Below are 19,730 nucleotides of genomic sequence, written 5' to 3'. Positions count from 1 at the left end.
ATGTACACGTGACAAACCGTCCACATGCCCTCATTCAGTATACGTACATGTAAACATATCAAACAGAAACACTGATGCACGAAAACTGTCCGCTCTCCACTGTAATCGGTGGTGCGTGTAAAACTTGAGCAGTGTATGTTAAAAGGCTTCCATTGCATTGTGACCTTTGCAAGGTTGCGCAATTGTGTGTGTAATCTTTCTCTTTTATTTATTTATTTTTTCCACATCGGAAAAAAACTACAGTTTTGAAAGTTTGTTGTGTTAGCATGTCAAAACGGATTTATGAATGGATCGACGTTAAAAAGGCTCCAAGAGCATTTTAAGAGACGCCACAGTGAAACCAGCAAGCTGTAAATATTATTTAGACACAAACTGACACATTGTAACTTTTACACGTTGCCATTTCTTTGTTTGGGCTCATTGATTCATATGAATTACAAGGCCCATTTTGGTGCCAGGTTTATGGTGACGTGCCTATAAAACACTACTATTTGTGAAACACCACACCAGTGACAGCACCCGATTCAAAGGAATTTCCATTGGCATTTTCTGCCTCAACTGATTTCCATCAGCTCTAATGATCACAGAAATAGCTGAACACACACTAGACAGACACAGATCACATAGTATAGAGACATTTCTGTTTGTCAAGAAAGGACGACAGTGATTCTCAAATGAGTCGTTTCGGTATTTTCCCTGAAAGATAAACTGGTAGAGTGACATCTGATAAAGAGACGCCTTGGGAAGAGAGAGTAGTGAGAGAGAGGGAGTTTGCCTGTCTGCCTGTGCATGCATGTCCTTGTCCTTATCTCTCTCTCTCTCTCTCTCCCTTTCTCTCTCCTTCTCCATCTCTGTGTCTCTGTCTGGATGTGTGAATAGTCTGCATATGTGCATGCGCGGGCATACACGCAGTATTGTACCACAGTGAGTGACATGTGCACGAGTGCGACTATGTGTGCATGAGCAATTTTGAGTTTTAAGGAAGACAACGCACCCCCCCCTCCCCTCCCTCCACTCAGCTCCAATAGATTTATAGTGTGATGGAAATATTTCCCATATCTCCTTCTCTCAGCTCTCTTCCTTAGGCTTCACTGATTCTGATTTAATCTCACACTCAACAAGCTAAACCCTGTCATTCTTGAATTAAACTTTGGCTTGGCTGCAAGTGACTCACAAATGAAAGATTTATTTTCTGGGAACACTGTGATGAACAGGAGCCTTTTATATTCAAAATAACGTTTTTTTTTTTTTTTTTCGAGCAGTGGTTCCGGTGCACGTGTACCGATGCACACTGTTGTGCCATAAGACAAGTCCAGGTGTGCCTTGGGATTTTGTGATAACCACGCATTATTAATATTACAATATAGTATACAAAAAGTTATGAATATGTTTTTAATGTACTATATTGGTACTTTATGCACATTTATTTCCTAGTACAGAGGCGCTCAAAAAAAGATTTAAGCAACTTTCAGTCTGGTGTCCCTATTTGGGGCATGTTATTATACGTGAAAAAAAATTACATCTGCTATCATTGCAGTATGGATTATTGCCTAAATGGTTAAACTTTTTATTTGGCATTAGTAAGTAAAAATAAATATTTAGAGACTCATAAGATGTTATAGAGGCTATTTTGCATGAATATAAATACCGTACATGTTGAGATTTTGCATTTTGGTGCACATAAAGTTTGAAAACCACTGATTAGAGACTATCTGTCTATATGCATGCAGGACACCCACACACACACACACACACACACACACACACACACACACACACACACACACACACACACACACACACACACACACACACACACACACACACACACACACACACACACACACACACACACACACACACACACACACACACACGCACACACACACACTTGAAAACATTACATTTTTCTCTAATCATTCCAGAAGTCTTTCATGTTCTTTACATGAAGGACAGAGATGAGGGCAGGTCTTCCGACTATTGCTATGTCTCTTAGTTAATTGTTAATCATTTGTGAGGAATGGTGCATTGCTTTAGATTAACTAGCACTGGGCCATGCTGAAATCAGCAGCGAAAACCTGTCAAGTCAGAACACTGCTTTGCTGTTTCAGCTTCTCACAGAGTACAGGGGAATGTCACAGCAGTGTCACACACACACACACACACACACACACACACACACACACACACACACACACACACACACACACACACACACACACACACACACACACACACACACACACACACACACACACACACACACACACACACACACACACACACACACACATATGCACCCACGCAAGACAAGACACACTTTCTATTTTCTCATTAGTGCCTAGTTGTGATGCCAGTGCTGAGGTCTAGGGTTCATGTGAGATTAAGGTGGGTTAAAGGTGATTGATATACCCTGCGATCCTATTGTGGCTCAAACTCAAACATCAGGGACCAATCAGGCCAGGGTGTGGCTGTGGAGGTATTCATGTAAAGGGAGAATGTGTTGAACACAACATCTTTACAACCACTCAGAAACATGTTTTTAAACCGTAACAGATGGATTCCAATGTGCATTAGATTATCAACTGTGAAACTAATCATTACCACTTTTACTGGTGGATTCTTCTTTTTGTACGTCTTATATTTATGGTAGTTCTGCATTATACATTGCTCCATAATATAGTGAGCAGCAGAGGATGTTGTGAGCTGGTAGATCTGCTATTTTTGGTGCGTGAGAACTGTGGGCCCATTGTTCTACAGTAGGCATTCAGCATTGCCATTTCTACAATTAAAGCTGAAATGAAAAAAAAAATGTTTTCACATGTTTAGAACATATCATCCATGGTCAAAATGGGTACATAGCTAACAATCTTAATTATTTCGCTATGATTCATTATGCTAGGCACTAGAGAGTGGTGCTACTCTATTCAATGCAAACCTGGCGGACACAGCGTTACAAACCATATAGTTTTACACTTAAACAGTACACTAAAATATGCTTCAAGGTGTTTCTTTCTGAGGTGTATGTCTCTTGTGGTGAGAGAAACTGTAGGTAATGCAGTAACATAACCTTGATTCAACACTGCCTTGTAGCAGTCTACGACGCAGAGTTTAGATCCCTTAGCTCGAGATTGACAAATGCACGCTGTGTAGAGGTTAGAAGGAAACGCCACGCTCATTGTTGTGACTGGCTGAGAGGCAACCAGCCCCTGTTTCACTAGGCAATACGTCATAATGTGTTCACAAAAAGCTTGAGGTTGCCAAGTACTGATGTAATTCCTTCTCAACAGAGGATGAGGAGGCAGATGTTCCAGGTGCCACAGAGGATGAAGCTGCCGTAGAAGAAGAAGCTGTGCCAGAAGCTGAAGCCGAACCTGAAGCTGAAGCTGTGCCGGAAGCCGAAGCTGAACCGGAAGCTGAAGCTGAACCAGAGGCTGAGGCTGAACCAGAGGCTGAGGCTGAACCAGAGGCTGAAGCTGTACCAGAGGCGGAAGCTGAACCAGAGGCTGAAGCTGCCCCAGAGGCGGAAGCTGAACCAGAGGCGGAAGCAGAACCAGAGGCTGAAGCCGCCCCGGAAGCTGAAGCTGAACCAGAGGCTGAAGCTGAAACTGTTCCAGAGGCTGAAGCTGAACCAGAGGCTGAAGCTGAAGCTGTCCCAGAGGCTGAAGCTGAACCAGAGGCTGAAGCTGAAGCTGCCCCAGAGGCTGAAGCTGAACCAGAGGGAGGTAAGAAGGAAACACCAACTGAATTTTCCTCAGCCACTAAAGATGATTTACACTTCATTTAAATACACATCTAATTCATTTTCTTTTATGTAAAGCGACTTTGGGTACTTAGAAAAGCGCTATATAAATCTCTGAGCTATTATCATTAATAATATTATTATTATTATTATTAATAATGAACATCCGAAAACATGCATGGCTTGCAAACCTGTTTATTATCTCTGCCAACAAAGTTAGACAGGGATTATGTCTTTGCACCATTTCGTTTGTTTGTTTGTTAGCAAAATAACAAGAGAATTTATGGGCGGAATTTCATGAAACGTTTTGGGAATAATTATTAGGCTTCCACGAATAGATGACTTTTGGGTCAAAAGGGTCAAAGGTCAAGGTTACAATCAAGGTCAAGGTCTGTCAGCAAAATAGCATGAGAAAATAACACAAGCTGGGCGTATTTTCATGAAACTTGGTGGGAATGATGAACAGGCTGCCCGGAATAGATAACGTTCTGGTTAAGGGCATGCTAGTGGTCACAGTCAAGGTCAAGGGTTAAGCTCATTACACACCGGCGATTATGCGAATATACGCAAAATAAAAGACGCTTTTTCGCTTCGCTTTTTCGCTTCGCTTTTTCGCTCCGTGGAAGCTTGCATTGACTTTATAAGGTTTTAAAAAAAAACGTATTATTTGCTTGAAAAATTCGCCCCCGGTGTGTAAGGAGCTTTAGGGTTAGCGTTAGTGTAGAAATATAGTTAAATCTTGTTTTCTGCTTTTACATAATTAGGGCAGCATAGAGAAAGGAAACTGAGGGTAGAGAGGGAAAAAGACATGTTATCATTTTACATTTCTCCTATTCAGAGGCAACAGAGGATGTAGTGGTTGAAGAAGAGCCAGTGGTTGAAGAGCCAGCAATCGTTGCAGAGGAATCACCTGATGATGTTGCGGCTGGGGCACCAGCTACTGAGGAAGAGGTTAGTAGCACTGGAATTCATGACTTCTCACATCATCCTGAAAATACTGGGAATTGAGGTGGAATAGCCTTCTTTTTTAACCACTTAAACCCGGGCATCCCTATTTTGTTCATGTCATTATCGGTGAAATTATTCCCGATATTTTGTATCCACAAGTTTCCTAGGGCGTTGTGGGCATCACTTTCTGTCGATTTGATCCAATGCAATCCAATGAAATCCAATGATATCCAATGAAATCGACAGGAAGTGATGCCCACAACGTCCTAGGAAACTTGTGGATAGGGCATAGCAGTGGTGGCCATTTTCTGGTTCCATCGTTCCAGACCCCATGAATTTTTCCCATAGAGATTTCCAAAAATATTTATATCAATTATTTTAAGCCTAGAATCAAGCCATCCACGATCCTGGTGATTCATGACCATAAAACATTTGATTATTTGAAAAAAAAAAGCCGCAAAACAAATGGTATTTATTAAATATAGTATATTATAATTAAATATTCAAAAAATATTTTTCACAGAATCAAACGTTTTATGGTCATGCATCATCAGGATCCTGGATGGCTTGATTCTAGGCTTAAATTAATTCATATAAATATTTTTGGAAATCTCTATGGGGAAAATTAATGGGGTCTGGAACGATGGAACCAGAAAATGGCCGCCACTGCTATGCCCTAGCTTGCCTTGTATCTTTGTCTATTTTGTCTATTGGTCATACAGCAAAGTATATAAGGAGAAATATATGTGGTTAACTTATATACTTCATGGTTAACTTGTAATCTTTATTTTATTTCCCAAAGATCCATTCTGGAAAATATTAAAGTCACAATGTAATATTTCTCAGTTGTTAGCTATCTTTAAAATTAAATATTTACTTACAACATTTTACAATTTCATCTGCTTTTAAGAAATATTGAGCACTAAACCAGGTGACCTTTGTTTTCACCTAAATCGATATACAGTATAATGAGAGTCTTGGCATGACAGGATTTGATCTGCATGCTCTTGGTATATTAATCCAATGACAATGAACGTCATCAAGTTTTTTAGTATGTTAATAGAAGAGAAATACATTAAAACAAATAAAGGAAAATCTATATTTGCATGGTATACACTTAAATATTTTTGTCCAAACAATGCTTTGATGTCGATTTGAGCATAGTTGACTGTCATTGTATATGTTATAACTGTGCACAGTTTACCATGGATTATCACTTACATAACAAATACTGTAGTAGTTCCACAGAATCTGAGCCAGATTTGTTTACCTGGTTTATTTACATGTGCCATGAATATAAATATGAATATGGTTCAGGCACAGAAGGCATCACACTTAGTTTAGTTATTACGCTTTATCATGCATCCTCATGATCAAAAATATCTTCTCTGCAGGCTGCACCAGAGCCGGAGGCCGAAGCTCCTGGTGAGAAAACACACGCACGCACGCACGCACGCACGCACGCACGCACACACACACACACACACACACACACATAAAACAACTGGAAAGTTGGTCATCAAAGATATGACCACACACACACATGTAGACATTTTCAGGATCACCACACAGAAAAGTATACAGCACAAATGAACACAATTCCAGCTATCCCTCAAAACCTGTATTCCCTCCTGTCCACTACTAACAACGGGTTTATAATGAAGGACATCACACCACTTTAATGTCTGTGTATGCACTACGTGTACAGCATGTATTTCTACATGCCTGCTTTCAAACACCTGAGTTTCATTGTGTCATCAAACTATTATTTTCTGGGGCACCATTTGCTGTATGACGTTCCCCTACGCTTTCATTTCCTGTCTCTGTCAAAAATAGAATTCAAATAATTTATAAATGTATACTGTATGTCAGTCAGGCAGTGACTGACTATTTTCTTATGCTTAGAAAAAGTCTCCCAACTTGTTGATCTAAAAAGAACAGTACATTCTGTTTCACTCATGTGGGTCATGTTTTGTCATGTATGGTGAGTCACAGTAGCGATACGGGTGATGTATGGTATGTCATCAAACATGCTTCATGTGGTGAAGAGAGACAACATAGCAACAGCAGCCTGTATAGAAACAGAAACATATAGGGTGTTCCCCTATTTTCTAAGCCCACAGTAAACCTATTTTTACTTCCTGAGAAGTGCTAAGCAATTGTCATCAGAACTTCTATCAGGAAACTAGATAATTAAGCATTGGTGGTTTCATTGATGAAAGTCACCCTAGATACCACACATGCTGTAGCATGACCAGTAAATAAGGAAAGTCATCCTTCAGTGGGCTCTTATCATCCCTGGAGTCATGCATGGCATTCTATTTTTACAATTATCAAATTGCTCAAATTCCATTTGCCACGTTTCCTTGTTTGTGAAAAGGAAGGCTTTGTTAAGGCATTGTTTGTGATCACTAAGGAGAACAAAATAAATATCTGTGCTGATCCATAGAGAAAACTAAGCAGAAATCAACTAATTATCTAAATGTAATGTCAGTGTACTGAAATGAACATGACACATGTTTTACTCCTTCTGTATGTATGGTTGGGTCTTTGAGGTTTTGTTTATGCTACTGTATAGAGATTGTGAGCTGTTGGTTTATTATAGTTCAGTTTTAGTCTGGTATAGCCACTTATATTTGCTGCTAAACTTTTCATTCTACTATATCTCCTACCGACTCATTGACCAAACAGCCCAACAAACCATAACATTGGGAGAAGACCTTGAATTGAGTCCTAGCTCTGTTTCTGAAACCATCACTGGCACACTATGGAAAATTGGCCCCAATACGGTGGCAGAATGGGATGAGGGCTTTGGTCCTGATGTGGATTACTATGGGAAATTTAGGGAACGGACAGCTTTGAATAAAACAACTGGAAAGTTGGTCATCAAAAATATGACCATAGAAGACAGTGAAGAATATTCGGTGGAGGTAAACGGTCGACTACAGAGCAAGACTTACAAGGTTAACGTGATCAACCGTCTGACCTCCACCACCAACATGCCTCCTCCAAATCCCTCAGGTCCAGTGATGCAAACTCCAAAGACCAACCAAACCTGGGGTGACAAGGCTTTCTCAGTTGCCGACCCCTCTCTGGGGAACTCACTTCCATCGCACATCGAAGCAGGCTCCACACTCTCATCTTTTTAAGCCACTCTCAAAACCCAGCTCTTAAGACTTACCATCCCCAGCTATTCCTCTCTTTTACATCATTTTTTTTTACATTGCTTTTTTCTATCTCTTGTTCCTTTCGCCTTAATAAAGTTGTTAATTGTTCTGTTTATGTAATTAGTCTTTGAGTATCCATAAAAACTTTGATGTATTATTATGATTATTATTATAACTGGTAATCACATGCCTCACTACTCTGTCATGGCTGTGAGTAGAAACTCCATACATCCTGGTGGAGATTTCCACATTTAGTTATAATGTAACGATGATGTCGTGGTGATGAGCAGGGGTATTTGGCAAGTTAGATGCAGTTAAGTCACTTACACATAATTTTTTGGAATGGGACAATAGAGAAACAAAGGGTGACCAAGTTTACAGGGTAAATGGAATGATTTAGGAGCTGAATGCCTTCCTGATGAATTAAGTTACCATAACAATCGGAATGTGTCCCGCGTGTCTCATATTTGATAACTAGGTTAATAAATTGAAGGAATTGCTGTTTAAGGCCAAACCAGGGACATTTTATTCTGCAGCTCACTATAACTATGATTTCTGTTGTTTGTCTTTGCCAGGAGCTGTCGATGAGCCAAAGTCTGAGGCTGAGGCACCCGCAGGTAATACAACCTTTCCTTTTGATCTCTAGTCGCCCTTAAAACAACCTCTAAACAATTGTGGTCAGGCAAGCTGTAACTCAGCGGTTCTCCACTTCAGTGCCAAGGCGCACTTGAAGTAAAACAACAAAACCCTCAACCGCATTGGATGTGATTGTTTGACATTGTCTTGTGTTATTGTATGAGAAGGCTGGCGTACAATACGTATCTATGACATTCTAGACTAGCTTTGAGGAAACGGTTTTGATTGTAAAGTCAATAAATGACATCTCGATGATGAGGTTACGATAGTTGTAGTAAACAGGGATTCATTTAATTAACTGAACGTTTAGAGTCAAGTGCTTTAAATGACCGTTTTCCATTTCCCTTCAGGGGTTGTTTACCACATAAGCCCGTTCCAAAGATTTCAGAGAAAATAGCCAATCTACAAGCCCACAACAGTCACCAATGTGACGCATTGTAAGCTTGTAAATCGCCTATACTGTAATGCCCAAAATAATGGACGCCAGGTTGGAAGTGGAAACGACTTATGGAGTTTATTGACCACAACTGAGGTGTGTTTTTGAAGCTGATCCAGTGCAGCCAGCTGCAGGTAGATACAGTGTGAAGATATTGATTTCAAACTAATTGTGTTAAAATAATAGGTACGTTATGTCAGTGGGTGTCAAATGGACAGCAAAAAGTTTGATAAATTGGGTAGATTTCTTGAACTAATGAATGATTTACTAAGTTTAAAATCAGTGAAATCATTCAAGTTTGATAAAATCAAATGCATGATGTTGTATTTTCACCTGTAGAGTTTCACCTCACTTCTGTTTGAAAGAAAAGAAGAAAAGGATGTTGAACTAAAATGTACAAATATGTGTACTGTATATTTTCCTATCTGGCTATCTCTCTTATTAATAATACTGCACATATTGTCGCTTGATGAAAATCGAAATTTTCAGTTGAAAACGTATTACAGCCCATAAATTGATATGACATCTCCTACTTTCTCCTATACCGTACTCTGATTGAATACTTTATTAGCAGTTTGCAAAAAAAAAGCACAGGAAAGTACAGGTCTGCTAAGAGGATTTTAAACCCAAGAAAGCCTATGGCTTGTTTCTCTATCCACCATCAACCTGCTAAAGGAACATTATGTTCCGAGGTTGTTGTTCTACTCTATACCATAATGACTCCCGCCTTACAACAGGATGTGCTGCTTTCCGTCACTCAAGAACTATTCCAGTTCTATGTCCTATCAGTCATCAGCTGCTTCCTCAGCGACGTTTTCGACGTTGGGGGTGGAGGGGTTGTATTGGTGTTAAGGATAAGATCTCCTAAGATCTTTTCTTTTTTAAATGTGCTGACTGACAAGGGAACATCCTCGCATTCCAATAGACTGAAGAGAAGGCAGGCGAAAAAAAGGAAAGAGGAAAGAGGAAAAAGAAGGAAGAAAGGTCAGACAGAGGAAATGATAAGAGGGTCATAAATAAAGAGTTGAAAAGACGGCAGGTGTTTTCTAAATTAATAGCTGAAGATGAGCACAGAAATGTACATTTGTAGGCCGTATTACAGGTAAAACTTTAACTTGATACTCCAACTCTATACTTGGTTTCCATTTAAAATAGGGATTGTCTTTCTTACTGTAAGTTCTATATGTACTCTGTACTGTGTAGATTGTGTGATACGATTCGACAGTATATGATCTAGTTTCATGAGGGTTGCTTTGAAGTGAGCGCATGACTCATTGGATAATTGTTCCCCTGATGTTTTGGCAGCCATACATTAATTCCTTTACCTTTCATTGCCCCAACCCAAGACTATAGTTTTCACAAACAGGTTGAGTAGTACATATTTGATGAGTCATTCTGGTGAAGAGAGTTCTTCAGTGATTGAAATGTTGGGATCAAGGTATTACATTTGGCAAGAAACAGACTACCATTCATGCCTAAGCTACTTATTAAAGTCATTGTATAATGTGTATTCTTTATTTTACGACTCATTCTTACATCCCTGCTTGTACGCCAACAGTGCCTTGCTTTAATGGCAGGTATTTGGGTTCATTATGGAGCTTGCTTCACTAATGTCGACAAGCTACAGAATGTACTTTCTAGCCATTCAACATCCCTTCTGTGATACAGTATTTTCCACCTGACCAACACTAGGCTGATTCAGAATTCAAAGCTAAGTCATTTACATAATTGCCCAGTTGTTCCCTAACCCAGTCCTGCTTGAAGGGACCACCAGTAACACTGGTATTCTGTCCCAGTGGTTCTCAAGCTTAGCAATAGCACTGGTCCCCAAGAACCATCATCGGAAACCACTGGTATGGTCTATTAATGTACTGTAATGTCTCTTCCAGAGGAGGATAACTCATTGCCAGCAGAGGCCGCAGAAGAAGCCCCAGAGGATAACTCTAATGCAATTGGTAATGCCAGCTTAAACTGTCTGTTAACCAATTCTCTGCTTCTTCCTTTCTCAATCTGGCAACAGCAAGTGGTGTTGTTTATATCCTCTGCACTACAGGGTGGGTTATGAAAAAGATAAAAGACCAACATCTTTATATACAAAAGCAATTGACCCTGATCTGATTAGTACACAGGCAGGAGATAAGATAAGATAAGGTTTATTGATCCCCGGGGGAGTTTCAGGTGTCATAGCAACAGCAGTAAGAGTGAAACACAGGAGAGGTGCGGGTAAGAGTCAGGAACCACCAAATCAAGATAAATAAGAATTAAAATAAAGTAAGATAGTTAAGATTTGGATATTGATGCTACATTTGGTGAAGGGTCGCACTCAGAGTGACAAGATTTGGCTATCCAGCCTTCCTCAGTGTGTTTAATCCTTTTAAAGAAGGAGGTGACAGTGTTCAGGTGACAATAATCATTGCTGATCACTTCAAAGTGAAGAAGGCACGATTCTGATGCTAGACATTTGCACTGGGACTCTGAATGAAAGAGTTAACATACGTAGCTGTAGCCTACTTATACAGTACTGTGGCTGTGGCCGATTCCTACGGTTGCATAACTTCTTAAACTATGGGTTCTAACGTAAAAGGAAAAGGCGCAGGCGTGCTATCTAGTACAGGCAGATACCATCATGACAAGATGGCTAATGAGGCTGGTTCCCAGGGCGAGAGACTCATAAATTTGCTTGGTTTAGGACCTGCCTTAAGGGACCTTTATTCATAATTTGACTGTTTAGCGGGAAAACAAAGTTTTACTTAAACAACTTGTCTTGTAATTAATCTGCATTCCTCTGCTGGAAATTGACTTATAAAGGTCATTATACTTATTATGACGCAGTGAAAGGGCTTCTGCTCCAGTGCTCTGTAATTAGCAGCTTAGCAACAGTAAGAGCATGTGACAGGCAGATACAGGTATAGCTGACAATTACTGTAGATACCAGGGCTGTTTGCATAGGGATCTCGCCGAAGATCAGAGAGAGGCAGGGGGGATAGAGCCTCTAACAGAGAGAAAATGCAGACAGAGTATGTGTGTGACAGAGTGGGAATCATGGGACAGTATATAGTACTATACTGTATGTGTGCGTGCATGTTTGTGTGCATGTGTGTTCATGAGCATATGTATACTATTGTGTGTGTGTGTACGTGTGTGTCCATGTGTCCGTGTGTGTGTCCGTGTGTGTGTGTGTGTGTGCGTGCGTGGGTGCGTGCGTGCGTATGCATGTACGTGCACATAGAACTTTGTGGGTTTGCGTGCCTCCAGACCGGTTGGGACAGAAACTTTAGAACTATAATGTCCTCAGGGCATAAACTACTACAAAGAGAATAACCTCTTTTTCTCTTTGTTTCCTGTCTCCTCCCTTGCTCTCTCTCTCTCTCTCTCTCTCTCTCTCTCTCTCTCTCTCTCTCTCTCTCTCTCTCTCTCTCTCTCTCTCTCTCTCTCTCTCTCTCTATCCCCTTCCCTTTCCCTTTTTTTCCTTCTGTCCATCACTCTCCATTTCTGACAGCTCTTGCATAATTCTGCAATTATGTCGTTCTTGCCCGTTAATCCGTTAAACCTGTCACGCTAACGATCTCTCCCTCTCCGTCTCTCTGTCTTCAGGACATGTATCCGAGGCCACAGGAGAAGGTGAGGACCTCGCTTTTTACACAATAACAATTTAATAATCAAATAAAATTGACAAACAAGTTGTCATCTCACTATCACGAGTCAAAAGCACAAAGGCAACTGTCAGACAAGAAGTGGAACCAGACAGAGATGCGTTGTTGGACAGGATATTGGTGGCGTGCCTCTGACAATACAAACAGGATTCAAGATGCTTCAGAAATTCTCCCTCCTCTCCCTCTCCCTCTCTCTCTCTTTTATTGTTTGGTTCAAAAACATTTAAAATTGGCATTCTTACTTCATTCCAAAAAGCTGTCCTTTAGGTCCTTTACTTGCCAAGCATAGGCATGCCGCATCGCTTTGAGGAGGAGAAAAAAGGGCAGTTTAAAGTAGTATTTTTTCCAGATCGTTTTCCAGCTCTGTGTGAAACGGATAGCGTGCCAGATGTTGTGATGGTGCCTGTCTCGTTTCACACCTTTGGTCTGGTTCCCATGTTGTTCACATAATAGTCAGTTAGATTTGGCAGGGAACATCTAAACAAGCTTTGTAGGGTTGTGCTCTGTGCGCACATGAGGCATGAAAATGAGATGAAATTGGTGTTACGTTATGTCACTAACTGTGTGTGTGTGTGTGTGTGTGTGTGTTTCTTCTCTACTTTAAACAGCAGGAACAACTGAAGCACAAGGTGAGTCTTTTATACTTTATTTCTTATATATTTTTTTATCTCTGTTTCTCTGTCTCTTATCTCTTAGCCTAGTTTGCCCCCAAACAGGTATACTGTTAATAATTGCCATGGAAAAGCATGACGGAAAAAGGTTACTAGAGAAACCAGTTTTGTATTTGATATCCACTCCATACATGTTCCACACATAAAACAAGAGTTTTAAATGAACTCTGGGAGTGTAGAAAGAGTTAAACGAACACCATCGGTTTCGGTGTGTATGGGGTGGTGGCTGCCGAGTACATGCCGTTCCCATGCGTTTCCATACATTAGGTACAGGATACAGTTATAGGGGCAGAATGCCATACCTGTCACTTCATGTTCTATACCGCACAGGCGGGAGTGCTCTCCAACGTTTGTGTACATTATCTGTATGGGTGTCTTTGTCTTTGTCTCCTGTGTTCATGTGCGTTCGCACCTGCCTTTCAGTACATACAGGAATTCTTCTTCTTTTTTTTCTGACTCACAGTCTCTGTCTGTTTATTTTCTTTAAGTATCGGTGACTCATTCCACCCGATAAGACGGACTTCTTGTTTTTGTACCCCACGTTCTCTCACGTTTTCTCGCGTTCTGTTGCCCCCCCCGCCCCCCCCCCCCATCAAATCATAGTGATTTATTGTACCTTTTCATTCATTCCTTCCATCCTTCTCCTCCTCCTGACTTCCTCCATCCCTCCCCCCCTGCTGCTACATCCTGTCATTATTACTGTGTGTTGAGTGAGTCCGCTGCCGGGACACAGTGATAAAGTACTTATTAGAAGACGAATAAAGGACAGAGATGGGTGGATTAACCACTTTAACCCTTAAAAAAATATATTAAAACACATATTTTTATGTTTTTTTCTGATTAAAAACAAAACAAATTGAAACTCGCAATAGAAAATAGCTGATCCACAAGCTCACATCTCGTTGTGGTGCGACGCCATGCGAACTCGTGGATGGGCTATATTCCTGTCCTGTCTATATTCAGCACACAGAATATAGACAGGTTTCTTGTTTACAAACATTGCTGGGTGTGTGTGTGTGTGTGTGTGTGTGTGTGTGTGTGTGTGTGTGTGTGTGTGCGCATTCAGGGTGCAAATCCGCTTTGACTCAAACACGCAGTTGATTAGAGTCTAATCAGCTGTGTGTCATTAAGAGTCAGCTAGAGCAGCGAGCTCTAGCACGAGCCAGTGCGTGATCACGTGACCTCAAGTGCAAGTCGGGTCTCAAACTAGGAGGATGCGTTCCAGATATGCTGTAAAGAGTGCTGTGTTGCTGCCCCTATAGCTGTTCCCTAAACCTGTCTATAGGGACCAAAGGGGTAGTTCACCCAAAACCAGCGGACAAGTAGGCAGTGGTTCCGGTAGGAGACACAAAGGAGACTCTTTGTGTCTCCTACCACACGTTGCGGGTCATCAAATTATTGGCTTAGGAATGCGACAAAAGCAAAAAAATATCCATGAATTCAAGTCTCCATGGGGTGACTAATCGAAAAAAAAGTCATTTTGGGGGTGAACTATCCCTTTAAGTGGTTAAAACAGCATACACTCAATGTAATGATACATACATTACTGATCTTGCACAGGGCAATACCAGTAGTAGTTTAAACTCTTTCAGTTGGGAGTGACTTCCAGCATACTTCATGTCTCCTTCGTTTCTCCAAAGCCAAAACTGATTTTGTAAGTGAATCTTAGGCAACAATGCTTTTTTGCTACTATGATCCTCTACAGTATTTTACTCATACTTAAGCAATATGATATGGAAGTAAGATTGTCATCTCTCCAAACTTACTTTTATTTCAATAAGAAACTTGCCTGTTGATCCCTGTCGCCTGTTGATCTGCTCAGACCCTGAGAGAACACTAGTATAGTGCACTGCTGTGTACAATCTTATTGAGCCATAAGCCATTTATGCCAGACATGCTCAGTATGATCTAATTCTATTTTGTACTGTACATTCACATGCTTATTGCATTGGGACAATGATGTTGTAGTATTTTTAGCTGTGTTGCATTTTCAACAATGGACTGAAGTGAGTCTAGCTTTAAAGTCAACCCATTAGTCTGTGATTTATTTCCCCGGCTGCTACAGCTGCACAAATAACAGATGAACAATAGCCTTTTCTCTTAATATAAACACGATTATAAATGAAAGCTCAATGTGATTTTACAGACGGATTTCTGCAGAACTAGGGGCAGAACACAGCACTCTTTAGTTTTACAGCATATCTGGAACGCATCTTTCTAGTTCGAGTTCTACTTGAGGTCACGTGATCACGCATTGCAGCTCGCTGCTCTTGCCGACTCTAATCACACACAGCTGATAATCGGCTGTGAGCGTTTTAGTCAATGCGGTTTTGCCCCCTGAATGCGCTGCTCACCCAGTAATGTTGGTAAACAAGAAACCTGTCTCCAAGACATCTCTGAGAGACTATACCTGGAAAATAATATTGGTGCTCAAACTTTTTTATTTCAACTCCCAGTTAGGTATGCATTACTAGGCCACGGACCGCCATTACAGAACTTTTGGTTCCTCCTAACTATCAATCGTTTAGCTGTGGACCCCCTAGAAACTCCTCAAGGACCCCTGGGGGTCCCCAGACCCCACATTGAGGACCACTGCTGTAGTGTACCATAAGTAAATCAATGCACGACAGTCTGTCTTCTCAACTGAAAGGGTTGTGCAACGCTGTAGCCGAAGGCATTGTTGGTTTTAGACAAGAAGTGAATTTGCTCAGTTGGTTTTAACTCAACCATATTCAGTGACTTCATAAAATCGGAACAATTTCAGACAGCCCTTGTAAGCAAATAAGTGGTTTACAATGTAAAGTGGAAGTTAACAACTGATTCCTATAATTTGAAACACACAGGCGTTTGTTTCCTCCTGAATCTCATTTGAGAGGTTAGGGAGGGGGGATATACTATTGTAGCCATCATCTTAACCCATTAACCCATTGATACCTGGAACGCATCTGTGTCACTTTAGATTTCTTTAGGCTATTCAAAAATAGCAGATATACAAGCTCATAGCGCGGCACCGAGTGCCGCGCTATGAGCTTGTAGATCTGCTATTTTTGAAAAATCGAGGAAAAAAAAAATTGGGTTTTTTTTTCAATTTTTTTTTAGGATTTAGAAGACATTTCTAGAATCTTCTCAGGTCTTAATGGGTTAAGACCAGGAAAGCATCTGTCATTTTAGATTTTAACCACTTTAACCATTATTTTATACCTTGGCTATTCAAAAATAGCAGATATACAAGCTCATAGCATGGCACCGAGCACTATGAGCTCGTAAATCTGCTATTTTTGAAAAATCGTGAAAATCTTTGCAAACCTTTTGAATATATATTTTTTAAAGCGAACATTTGTAACTCATATCTTTGCTTCTGGGGGTCCCTAGAACAACATATTTTGAGATGGGGCTCCGCGGCCAAATACATATCATTTTGGGGGTCCGTGACATGAAAAAGTTTGAGAACCACTGGGTTAAATGGCAAATTCATATACTTCATCGTATGACGGTTTCACTCACCACAAATAACAGATTTTCCTGGTGAGAGTCACAGTCGTGTGACTATGCATCATTTAGGCTTAAGGCTGTCCTTTAGCTCCTTTAACCTAAATACTTTTACACCATGGCTCTGCATTAGTCCAGCCATCTATAAGAGGGTATGTGTGTCTGTAAGTAATCTCACAAACCGCTTGACTGATCAGTGTTACATTTATCGTGCACACTGACAGCAGGCCACAGCAATACCTCACCTTTTTCCCAGATACGTTTTATACTTTTTGAAATATTTAACTTTAATTTCATAATGGAAGTCGAAGAAGGGGCTCTGATCGGGCTGAAACCTTGCCCAATATCTGGAGCCATACCTCCATAGATATGTCATAGATCAGGGTTTCTCAAAGTGGGGTCCGGCAACCCCCAGGGGCCCTTGAGGGGTTAATATAGCATCAAGATCAAGTTTAACCACTTTATCCCTATATATAAAAACGGGGGGGGGGGGGGGGGGGGCTGGCACAATGGTTTCATATTTAATGACTTTTACATGTTGACATGTAAAGGTTTGAGAACTTACGACATAGATGACCAACGTCCCAGGCTAGCCACATGAAGTCACACGGTTACCAGGTGGATCCCAAGATCCACATTATTCACTTTAAAGAAAAAATCATTGCAATAGTTTTGACTATTAACTTAACTCATTAACTCTTAAGAATAAGAACCGTCCAGAACCTGAATCAGAATTTACACTAGTTTACCCTTAAAAGGAGACATAAGTATTTTTTGCTGTCATACACGGGCCTCTGATGTGTTTATAATGATATCCATCTTTTGAATGAGCGTGTGCTCCGACTTAATGTAACCTTTGTGCATAGGTGTGTGTGCAGGGGCGTCACAGGGGGGGTGTAAGTGGGACTGAGTTACTAGGGCCCCCTAAAAAAAAAAGAAAAAGAAAAAGAAAAAAGTATTTTTTTTGTATTTTTTAAAGAAAAAAAATCATAGGGGGGCCCACAGTGAATCTTTGTCCCCAGGGCCCAGAATTTGGTGCTACGCCCCTGTGTGTGTGTGTGTGTGTGTGTGTGTGTGTGTGTGTGTGTGTGTGTGTGTGTGTGTGTGTGTCCGTGTCCATTTTGACTCATATGCATGGAATCTGCTCTATGCTATGACACAGCACCAATACTATGCTGGGATGCCACAGACCAGTTGTCATATTAACTTTACCAAAGGTGCTTATAGAAGTGATTGCTGAGGGGCCTAATTATGGGGTAGCTGTTTAAACAACCTTTCATCACATATATGTCATGGAGTCTGAGGCAGTTCTACAGCAAAATGCCATCTAGTGGTAATTTTCAGGATTACAGCGTTCAAACATCTGTTATGAGTTCTAATAGAAACGTGTCGTTTGGGAGCCACGGTTAGGCTATGAAGCCAAAGTATTATTAATTGCTGTTTGTTTTTTCCAGCGAGCAACTCTAGCTCTGTGGCCGGCATCCTTTGTGCATTGGGTGTGGCCATAGTGGGTGCAGTCACAGGATACTTCACCTACCAGAAGAAGAAGCTGTGCTTCAAAAACAGAGATCGTAAGTATTTAGCTAACTAACTGACAGTGGTGGAAAAAGTACTCAAATGTTTTACTTAATTAAAAGTATCAATACTGCAATGTAGAAGTACTCCGTTACAAGTAAAAGTCTGTAATTCAAAATTCACTTGAGTAAAAGTACAAAAGTATTGGTATCAAAATGTACTTAAAGTACCAAAAGTAAAAGTTCTAAAATGTTTGAAAATACCCAATCTACAACGCGTCGCGACGCGACTCGTTGTGAACTTGTAGATCGGCTATTTTCAAATAGCCTAGGTATAAAATATGGCTAAAGTGGTTAATGCATGTTTTATAATGTAATAATTTATATCTGCAAAGTAACTAGTAACTAAAGTTTTCAAATAATTGTAGTGGAGTAAAAGTACAATATTTGCCTCTGAGATGTAGTGGAGTAGAAGTAAAAGTATAGACAATTGGAAATACTCCAGTAAAGTAAAAGTACCTCAAAATTGTACTTAAGTACAGTACTTGAGTAAAAACTTTACACCACTGATAACTACCATACCCTGGTCAAAATAATGGACTTATACTTTTACCCTGTATAAGCCTTATTTGGCTGAGGGCCCAAAATGTGTCATCAATCATGGTCCTAGTTCTATTAGGTGAAAACAATAAGCAGCCATACTATGTTTTATATTACAACCAGAGACTAAATGCCATGTCATTTTTTGGTCTCTAAATACTTCCTAACCTCTGGTCTAAAGCCGATACATACATCACTCTCATTACCATCACACATTAACACCAACTCCCTTCACTACAGCCATAGCTTATGTAACAGCTTGGCAGGGTCAGAGTCCTCATAAAGCAGTGGAAATGGTTGACACGTAACTAGCAGCTCAATCTCATGCTCCAGACGAAACCAGTTAAAATGTGTCTCACTTGGGCGCAGTATAAGGTTTTCTTGCCAGGAAGCCACGAGTCTCCAGAATCGTCAGCCCTTCCCCTGTTCAATAGCCACGTCAGCTGTTACTCTTAGAGTATTGTCAATAGTGTCAATAAGAATAATGTTGTCACTTGTCAGCCTCCCCTGCCTGGTTAAATAAAGGTTAGGTACCACTATGAAGTGCAACAGGTCACACACATCCTGTCCACCGATACCGCTGATTCAGCAAAGTTTTGATTTACAGTCAACACAGAGTTAACCCAAACAATAGGATGTAGCATGTTCAGCCTGGGGGAAACCTAGGAGAAAATGCAGATTTAGACTCTGGCAATCTAAAGAACTGTCTGCATGCATGCGCTGACTGCACTGCAGCTGTCAATGCTCTGACAAGGAGCACTATATATCATTAAATGAGAACTCAAATATACTTTTCTCTCTTGCCACTGACAGTTCGGTTCGCTGTTGCAGCCACAAAGCACAGGGCTGAAACTCAAATCTGTAATTAGCATGT

The 19,730-nt window shown here is 40.6% G+C and overlaps 1 protein-coding gene across 2 annotated transcripts in view; it reads left to right on the top strand.

Annotated features, from left to right (window-relative positions):
- Positions 1–19,730, top strand: part of LOC308105605 (uncharacterized protein) — a 32,271-nt gene that overhangs the window by 6,170 nt on the left and 6,371 nt on the right. For both annotated transcript variants that reach the window (XM_080456437.1, XM_080456436.1), the window contains exons 2-9: positions 3,291–3,725; positions 4,581–4,693; positions 6,085–6,115; positions 8,433–8,474; positions 10,819–10,884; positions 12,524–12,550; positions 13,191–13,211; positions 18,197–18,313. In XM_080456437.1, coding sequence (XP_080312563.1) covers positions 3,291–3,725; positions 4,581–4,693; positions 6,085–6,115; positions 8,433–8,474; positions 10,819–10,884; positions 12,524–12,550; positions 13,191–13,211; positions 18,197–18,313 — 852 coding nt within the window. The remainder of the gene's footprint in view (positions 1–3,290; positions 3,726–4,580; positions 4,694–6,084; positions 6,116–8,432; positions 8,475–10,818; positions 10,885–12,523; positions 12,551–13,190; positions 13,212–18,196; positions 18,314–19,730) is intronic.

The sequence above is a fragment of the Gymnoscopelus braueri genome (assembly GCF_963280865.1).
Source record: "Gymnoscopelus braueri genome assembly, chromosome: 18".
NCBI lineage: Eukaryota > Metazoa > Chordata > Actinopteri > Myctophiformes > Myctophidae > Gymnoscopelus > Gymnoscopelus braueri.
The sequence above is the reverse complement of the archived record's forward strand: the minus strand, read 5'-3'. Positions and strand labels throughout refer to the sequence as shown.